The following is a 10,071-nucleotide window of genomic DNA, read 5'->3' on the forward strand; positions in this document are numbered from 1 at the left end:
ACTATAAGACTTAGAGCATTCCCATTCTCCTTTCGAGATAGAGCAAGGAAGTTGTTACTTTCACAATCAGCTGGAACATTCACTACTTAGGAAGACCTCTCACAAGCTTTTCTGGCAAGGTATTTCCCACCTGTAAAGACTGCAAAGTTGAGGGTTGAACTCAACACATTTAGGCAAAAGGAAGGTGAATCACTCTATGACGCATGGGAGAGATATAAAGACCTACAGAGGGAATGTTTACACCACGACATAGAGGATTAGCTCCTAGTTCAAAATTTCTATAATGGGCTACTGTCCTCTACAAGGAGCATAGTAGATTTAGCTACAGAAGGTGACCTAATGGAGAAAATAGTAGCACAAGAACTTGAACTTCTAAAGAGGGTCGCTTATCACAACTACGAGTGGTCAAATGAAAGGGGAAACACAAGAAGAACAATAGGGACCCTAAAAGTGGATGCCCTAAGCATGATAAATGCTCAGTTTGACCAGCTCACAAAAAAGCTTGATAGAATGCAAGCCAATGCCATAGGGATGAACAATCAACACTGCGACAACTACAGAGGACGGTGTATGACTTCAAAATGCAACAATTACAATGAACCCTCTATGGAACAACTAAACTATGTGAATAATGGAGGAAACTTCAACTAGAGGCAGCTCAACAATCCATACTCAAATACCTATAACCCTGGATGGAGAAACCGCCCTAACTTCTCATGGTCCAACCCGCAGAATGAGCCCATGAACAAACAGCAAGGGTACAGACCATCAGCACCCCCAGGATTTCATAATAGAGGACAAAACTTTGCACAGCCACCACTACCTCCTCAACCTCAATAGCCTGAACCAAAGTTGACTATGGAATCCATGATGGAGGGCTTTCTAGCAGCCCAACAATAGCAAAATGAAATGATAAAGCAATTAGCTTCTAGAATGGACCAACTAGCCACCCAAAACAAGATGTTTGAAAACCAAATTGTTCAGCAGGCAAGTTCTTCAAGCAAGGCTGCTGGTAAATTGCTCAGTCAAATAGAAATGAACCCCAAAGAGCACTATAAGGCAGTTACCTTGAGAAGTGGCAAAACATTAAAAAAACAACTATCAGAGGGAAAATCAACTGAACAAATCCCTGATGAACCTGAAAACCAAACAGAGGAGAAAGAAGAAGAAGCTAAAAAGGAGCAGGAGGAGGAAATCAAGAAGAAGAAAAAGCTACCAGAGCCATATCAGCCCCCTCTACCTTTCCCTCGGAGATTCCAAAAGGCTAAACTGGATAAGCAGTTTGGAAAGTTTTTAGAAGTTTTGAAGAAACTCGATATCAACATTCCCTTTATAGAAGCACTGTCTCAGATGCCATCCTACACCAAGTTCCTTAAAGAAATTCTTTCAAAAAAAAGAAAGCTGAAAGACTATGAGACTGTTGCTCTTACATAGGAATGCAGCACCATACTGCAAAACAATCTACCACCAAAGCTGAAGGATCCAGGAAGCTTATCCACACCTTGTCTTATTAGCAATATGACTATAGACAAGGAACTCTGTGACCTAGGTGCAAGTGTAAGTCTGATGCCTCTGTCAATATGTAAAAAACTGGACGTAGGAGAGCTCAAACCTATAACAATTTCACTGCAACTGGCTGATTGGTCTGTAAAGTATCCTATGGGCATCCTAAAGAATATCCCTATTAAGGTGGGAAAGTTCTTCATCCCAGTTGATTTTGTTGTTTTGAAAATAATGGAAGATGTCCAAATTCCTATCATCAAGGGAAGACCTTTCTTGGCAAATGCCGGAGCTATCATAAATGTTAAGAATGGGCGGTTAACTCTCAAGGTAGGAGATGAAGAAGTGGAATTCAACCTGTTCAGAACAATGAAGCACAAAATTGAACCTGATGAATGTTTAAAGGTTGATATAGTTGACAAGATAGCTGAAGAGGAATTTTATAAAGCACATCCTAAAGATCCTCTTGAAGCATGAATAGTGCACAACCACACAGCAGATAATGAAGACATAGAAATTGCAGCTTGTGCACAATCTTTAATAGCCAATCCACCCCTACCCTCAGCTCAAGCTTTTATTATGGAAGAGCTAAAAGAAGAATAGCCTAAGAGCAAGTCACAGGAAGATACCAAACAGGTAGAATTGAAACTTCTCCCTTCCATGCTAAGGTACGCATTTTTGGACTCAATTTCTAAATATCCTGTTATTGTCAATGCTAGCCTATCTAAAATAGAAGAGGAAAAATTGTTAAAGGTGCTTAGGACCCATAGCAAGGCTATAGGGTATAAAATAGAAGACCTGAAAGGGATTAATACTTCAATTTACATGTAACACCCCTAAGTTCGGTAGTGCGTTCTACTGTTCCGGTGACCAGTGTTGTCCAGACAGCTAGGATACCTAGAACTACACTTCGATATGAGTGAGGAGACATAAAATAATGAAATACAAGAAAAGAAAATACAAGAAAAACAAAGGAAAAATAATAGCAAAGAAATGTAACCAAGTTAAGCGAGCCGAGAACCCTAGCGATGGGTGATCATGCAGGAAGTCACTACGCGGACCGTTGACTAATATACGGATGGGGAACCCTGGAAAATATTTTTAGGACTCAAATAAATATTTATTGAAGTATAAATATCATTATAAATATCAAAGAAAAATTAAATAATTAGTACAAAGAAAAGTGAGAAATCGAAAAACGGACAAAACCCGGTGTTACCGAAAAATCGGGAATGCAACCCGAACAGGGGCATTGTGGTCATTTGACATCCCGAGTTATCTTTTAACCTAAATGTCCATTAAAAATAAATAATATTACACTTGGAAAATATAATGAAAAATTAATTAAGTGGTACCTAATGTAAATAGTAAAAATGGAGAGTTAAATGTGGAAAAATGAAAGATAAGATTAAAATAATAGTTAATTTTGACATAGTGCTCCACTAAGTCATTTAAGTGGACCACTAACTCACCCTTTGGACAGCAGATTGAACTTCATCTTCAAGCTCCCAAATTCAGCCGAAAATGGTGAAAAGAAGATCCACCATTGTTGTCCACTTGAAAGCTTCATGCAAGCTTGATTTAAGCTTAGTTCTTGGCACCTTTCTTCACTAAAAGTAACCACCACACCATGGGCAGTAGATAGGCAGCAAGAAGACCAAGTTTTGGAGAGGTTTTGAAGAATTTCCAAAGTGGTAAGTTTGTATTTTTGGGTTATTGCTTCATTAAAGTTTGTAAGGATGTTATGGGTGTTTGATTTATGGAGAAATTTTTGAGGTTTGATGTTGAATGGGGATGTGTACTTTTGGCAGCCATGGAAACACCTTGAAGGCAGTTTATTTTTGCTTGTAAATGGTGAATTAAATGATTGATTAAATGTATATTGTGTAGGATATTGTTTGGGTGAGGTATACTTAGTATATGTAAATGTGAAATGAAATTTAAAGCTTGGAAATTAATGGAATGTAAATGTACCATTGTGGCAGTTTGTTAGCTCTTGAAGAATGCTGGAATTCATGCTTGGTTTATGGAATAATGATGTTAATTTGTGATAGGGGTTATGGCAGTTTGAGTGCATGTATGATGGTGTGAAGTTGGACATGTAAATGATGCATGAATTGGTGATTGAATTGTTGTAAATTGAGTTGGACAAATTCTGCACTTGTTGGTGCACATTGAATGTAATTGTAAGCTGCCAAAATGACCTATAATATGTTGTAAATTATGTTTAGATTGTGGTACAACCAGAATTGGTTTGATTGTTGAGTTTGGTAAGTATTAAAAGTGATCCTTGATGTGTATGAAAGAAATGCAATAAGGCAGTTTGAGTTTTAGGCCTAGAACTTTGAGTGTGTGGCTCCAATTGGTATGAGACCAATTGGAGGTGAAACTAGGCACAAAATGTGCCAACTTTCATGAAGGAAGCTTGCCAAAATTCTGCTTGCAAGGTAGCTTGAAAAATGACCAAATCCGGATTAAGTGCAATTGAGGCCTGAAAATTGACCATTTGGGCAGCAGTTAGTGTTTAGGCCATAACTCACTCAAAACAGGTCCAATTGACCTGAAATTTTAACCATGAATAGTTAAGACCCATATCTACAAGTCTTATGAAGACACCAAAGCTCAGAAATGACCATAAGCAAGTCAAACAGCTTGCACAAGTTCGGGTCCAAAAACTGGCCGAACCTAAAATGACCTAAAGTGACCTAAAGTGACCAATTTTGATGCAATTTGACCAGAAATAGTAAAATGACCATAAATTGGTCTACATAACTCAGAATGACCTGAAATTTTGCCCTGTGTTCCATAAGACATAGATCTACAAGTTTGTAGTTTTGACCGAAACCTGAAAACTGAGGGAACTAGGTCGTCCGACTAGGTCAAATTAGTATCCCGGAATCCAGCAAATTGCAAGAAAATGCAGTATACACGGAACTGAAATTGGTAACATGTACCAACCCTAAAAGACTATCGAATGTGACACGTTAGTAACATTAAAACCTAATTTACCTAGAATGCATCGAGGGTCAACATATTAGGGTGACTAAGCAAATAGTAGAATTCATTGAATTATTTATCAAACATTATCGTTAGAGACAGTTTAATTAAATACTGAAACACTTCAAATTGTGTTTCTCAGTTAGCAAAGACTCAGGGAAAGGGAAGGAAACACTGAGTCAAGGCCAGGAGACAGTTATCAGAGGTTTGTGCACAACAGTTATTACTTTGAATTTTTCAATTGAAATAAATTATGACTATTTGTATATTATTGTTTTTAATTATGGAAATGTGTTTGAATGGATACTTATTGCTTGAAAAGCATTGTAAATGGTTTGAAACTGTGGAAAAAATTATTTAGTTGATTTGTGAAAATTGAAGTTACTTATGAATTGTGTTGCCATTTTGTGAATGAAATTATGACTTTGGAAATTTATTGGATTCTCACGAATCATTTGAATAAAATGTTTGGAATTGATTTTGTGTTCACACTTAGCATGACAGTATCGTATCATTCCTTCTCCATTTATGGGGTTGTGATCGTTTATTTTCCTTCTCCATTTATGGAGTCGTGATCATTTATTTTTCTCCCTCTCTGGTTTACCAGTTGAGGTGATCGGATGAGTACTCATTATATTGCTAGCTCCCTTCCTCATTGATTTCGATTAGTGGGGTTGTGATTGCTTTGTCATGGTGTACAACGCGGCATTGATCGGAAATTTTGTGTCATGGCTTAAGTTGTGTATGAATTGGCAACACTGTGTTCGTAAATTATTTGACTAAATTGTGTTATTATGAGCTTTGATAATTTGTGAAATGGAGTTTAAATTCTTATTGACATTCATTGTCTTTTGAATTTAACTACGTTTTGATTATTGAGATTTATTGTGATATTGTGTTAAATTCCTTATGACGTTCATTGTCTTGAATTTAACTATGGTTTTACGTATCCATCATTTATATGATTTATGAACTGTGATTTAAAGTTGTATTTGGTTAATGTTGTGCACCACTGAGACATTGTCTCAGCGATAGCTTTTCATTCTTTGTCGCGCAGTAGACAGACGGACAGAGCGTGAGACTAAGGTCGCTAGTACATCCAGCGAGAGATTATCAGGTATAATGAGTATACCACATTTTGCATTTTGTACTGTAATGTATGACCACTGTATGTATATATTGTTCTTGGTTTTGAGCAGTTGTAAATTAAAATTATACATTGAAATTGTAAAGTAAATTATGAGTATTTTGACTTGTAAAAATTGTATTATCTTTCTTTTATCTCAGCCTTTGAAAAATTATTGTGGATTTGAGTTGAAAAAGAAATTGTGTTGTTTAACTGTTGAAGTGGAGATTTGGAAATATATTGAAGTGCTTTTTACAGGTTTTCTAAAGAACTGTTTTATCCAAAATACAGATGGCACTCTGCCAAAATTTTTACCGAAATTACTAATAGTCTAAATGTGTTAACTGTTTCAAGTTAGTTCACAAAAAGTTTTTAACACCTGTGAATAGTGCTCACCACTGTAAAATGAAGTAAGAAAAGTTTTAAAATCCCTTGTAGTGTATTTAATGGGTTATCAGTAGACGAAGTTGGTAATTCATTAGGTATACTACGGGATCATGTTATGCCTTACAGAGGGGTAGGGTGTGACATTACATGCATAGGATACCTATGGAGGAAAATAGCAAACCCACTATTGAACACCAAAGAAGACTTAACCCAAACATGAAAGAAGTAGTTAAGAAAGAAATTCTAAAACTATTAGATGCAAGTATTATATACCCAATTTCTGATAGTAAATGGGTTAGTCTAGTGCATGTAGAGCTTAAGAAAGGTGGGACAACTGTCAGTCAAAATGCAAATAATGAATTAATCCCTACTAGGGTAGTCACTGGTTGGCGCATGTGCATAGATTATAGGAAATTGAATAGCACCACCAGAAAAGACCATTTTCCTCTCCCTTTTATAGACCAAATGTTAGAAAGGCTAGTAAAACATTCCTACTTTTGTTATCTAGATGGGTATTCAGGATTTTTTTAAATTCTTATTCACCCAGAAGACCAGGAAAAGACCACATTCACATGTCCTTATGGAACCTTTGCATATAGAAGAATACCTTTTGGTCTTTGTAATGCCCCTGCTACTTCTCAAAGATGCATGATGGCCATTTTTTCCGATTATATTGAAAATATCATGGAGGTTTTTATGGATAATTTTTCTGTCTATGGAACTACTTTTGATGATTGCCTAGCTAACTTATCCAAAGTGTTGCAAAGATGTGAAGAATCAAACCTGGTCCTAAATTGGGAAAAATGTCATTTCATGGTAAGGGAAGGTATAGTTCTTGGACACTTGATATCAGAAAAAGGAATTGAAGTTAACAAGGAAAAAATTGAAATTATTAAAAAGATGCCACAACCAACATCGGTTAAGGGAGTGCGAAGCTTTTTGGGACATGCAGGCTTCTAGCAAAGATTCATTAAAGACTTTTCCGAAATAGTTAAGCCACTTACTAACTTGTTAAGTCAAGAAGTTCCCTTTGATTTTGATAAAAATTGCCTTGTTTCCTTTTATAGGATCAAAGAAGCTTTAATTTCAGCACCAATAATGCAACCACCTGATTAAGAGCTACCATTTGAGGTGATGTGCAATGCAAGTGACTATGCAGTTGGAGCAGTACTCGGATAAAGAAATTCCTGCAAGATGTGTGCTTCTATGCATGGGAAGAACCTCTGCTATACAAGAGATGCAATGATGGGTTGATAAGAAGATGTATACTGGAGGAAGAAATAGAGAGCATTTTGTAGCATTGCCACTCATCACTATATGGAGGACATTTTGGTACCACAAAAACAGCAGCCAAGATTTTACAAGCAGGGTTTTATTGGCCACATCTGTTTAAGGATGTGAGATCCTTTGTGCTAGCATGTGATCAATGCCAAAGAACAGGAAATATCTCAAGAAGAAATGAAATGTCACTACATGGTATACTTGAAATTGAACTATTTGATGTGTGGGAAATAGATTTCATGGGTCCATTCCCAACTTCCTTTGGAAATAAGTATATCTTGGTTGGTGTTGATTATGTGTTGAAATGGGTGGAAGCAATAGCCACACCAACAAATAATGCCATAGTGGTCACAAAATTCCTTAAAAAGAACATCTTCACAAGATTTGGCACATTACGGGCAATTATCAGTGATAGAGGAAGTCACTTCTGCAATCAACAATTTGAGACATTATTGAAGAAATATGGAGTGACCCATAGAGTGGCAACACCTTACCATCCCCAAACCAGTGGTCAAGTAGAAGTTTCAAACAGGGGGCTAAAGCATATCCTTGAGAAAACAGTCAATCGCTCAAGAAAGGACTGGTCAATGAAGCTAGATAATGCATTGTGGGCATACCGCACTGCATGTAAAACTCCCATTAGAATAACACGCTTCTACCTAGTTTATGGAAAATCTTGCCACCTCCCCGTCGAACTTGAACACAAAGCCTATTGGGCAATCTAGACCTTAAATTTTGACCTAAAGGCTACTGGTGAAAAAAGACTTCTACAGCTCAACGAGCTGGAAGAAATCAGGCAAGATGCGTATGAGAATGATAGGATCTTCAAGGACAAGACCAAAAGATGGCACGACAGACACATATCAAGGAAAGAAATCAAAGAAGGAGATCTTGTCTAGTTGTTCAATTCGAGATTAAAACTCTTTTCAGGGAAATTGAGATAAAGATGATCCAGACCCTTTAAAGTGACTCAAGTCTTCCCACATGGAGCTATAGAAGTATGGAATGAAACCTCAGGTGCCTTCAAGGTCAACGGTCAAAGATTGAAGCCATACTTCCCAGGGGATAGAATTGAAGATGGATTCACCCAATCCTACAGCACCCCTCCACCTCCACAATGAAGCTGAAGAACAGTGCAGCTAATGACTATAAACAAGCACTCTTTGGGAGGCAACCTAAACAACTTTGTAACCTCTCTTTTTATTTTTATTACTTTACTTTATATTCTTTAATTTTTGAAGGTACCCCAAATCATAATTCTGTAAAAGTAAGGAACTGAAGGCAAGGGAAGAGGGAACATCAAGTCAAAACCACACAAGAGGAGATTGCACAAAATCGGGGAAGTAACTATGTTGCTAATACTTACATTCATCTCATTCATATAGATAGGAATACTCTAGCATGAATTAAGTACATAAAAGAAAGAATTGAAAAGCCAAAAATTTACACGGGCCGTGTAAAAATTTTACACACCCTGTGTAACATTCTGGAACCTCAAAATTACACTTACATAAGCTCTAGAAACTTACACGGGTTCACCCTGTGTAATGTTACACGTCCCATACTTCAGAAATGGAGAAAAATTTTGAGTTTAATGGAGACAGATAGTTACACAGGTCCCTTAATAAATTTACATGGGCCGTGTAACTTAAATGTCAAAGAGACTTGCAAACAGAAAGTTACACGAGTCCTCAAACATATTTACACAGGCCGTGTAACTTAACAAAGAATGAAATTTTCGGACAGAAAATTACACGGGTCCTCTGACCGGGACTCATGTAGTGATACATTCCCCATGTATAATGTCGCAGACGCGATACCTGAGGCATGAAAACGCACAAAATAAAGGGTCAAAATGACCTATTAAATTCCCCTCTCACACTTAAACTCCCTCCCACTCAAAGACTTTTCCTCTCCACGCCTCTTTCTCTTTAAAAACCTCTCAAATCTCCTCTTCCCTCATAAAACCCTAGCCCTTCCTCCTCTCAAAATCTCCAATGGCACTTGCAAAATGCCTTGCAAGGAGAATGGGCTCCTCCTCAAGGCAAGGAGGAGATTCCTCACCCTTACCTCCTTAGCCATTGCCCCAGCGCCTGAGAACAAGGGTAGCCCCACCTCCACCACCTCCACCCTAACCACAACCCGCACCTTAACCACAACCTCCACAGCCATCATAAACCAAGTTCTCCATCACTTATACATTCCACAATTACACCCACTGAGACTTATGTGCACGGCTTAACAACAGGAGGATTATCTCCACCAAGTACATGGATTTCGGGTTGTTAGAATAACTCGACCTATGCGAGGAAGTTGATGGGCTGCTCGACAGTATTAGGTGGACTAGATTCGCCTAACTCTAATTCCCTGCCTACCATAACACCACTCTGGAGTTCCTTAGAAGCTTCAAGGCCACCCTATAGCCCATTGATAGAGAAGATAGGGGGAGGATCAAATTCCGATTACTTGGCATTGATCGAGTGATGAACATGGATAAGTTCAATGCGGTGCTCGACTTTGACAGCACCGGGTTTCGAGAGATCCCTCAAAATAGACTGATCTACAAAATGTGGACTTCTGGAGCTCTATAGCACTAAACATTGACATTTATAACTCTAGCAAATCCAAATCCTTTGGCATCACCAGCCCCACTTTACGGTATATGCACAGGCTTGCCACCCATATAATCACAGGCAGTGGTGACAACTTAGGCATGGTGAATACCAATGAGCTATTCTTTCTGTGGTGTATGGTCATCGGGTAGCGTTACAGCACCAAAT

At 37.9% G+C, this 10,071-nt stretch overlaps 1 protein-coding gene across 1 annotated transcript; it reads left to right on the top strand.

The window, feature by feature from the left end:
- The first annotated feature begins 1,518 nt into the window (after positions 1-1,518).
- LOC110641048 (uncharacterized) lies at positions 1,519-1,977 on the top strand. Its single transcript, XM_058134580.1, has one exon. It carries the CDS (start codon positions 1,519-1,521, stop codon positions 1,975-1,977), a length of 459 nt encoding a protein of 152 aa, XP_057990563.1.
- Positions 1,978-10,071: the final 8,094 nt, after the last annotated feature.

This window comes from Hevea brasiliensis, chromosome 14 (assembly GCF_030052815.1).
Source record: "Hevea brasiliensis isolate MT/VB/25A 57/8 chromosome 14, ASM3005281v1, whole genome shotgun sequence".
Taxonomy (NCBI): domain Eukaryota; kingdom Viridiplantae; phylum Streptophyta; class Magnoliopsida; order Malpighiales; family Euphorbiaceae; genus Hevea; species Hevea brasiliensis.

Bases quoted from the DNA above. Each gene is read 5' to 3' on its own strand.
- LOC110641048 (XM_058134580.1), top strand. From the start codon at position 1,519: ATGACTATAGACAAGGAACTCTGTGACCTAGGTGCAAGTGTAAGTCTG.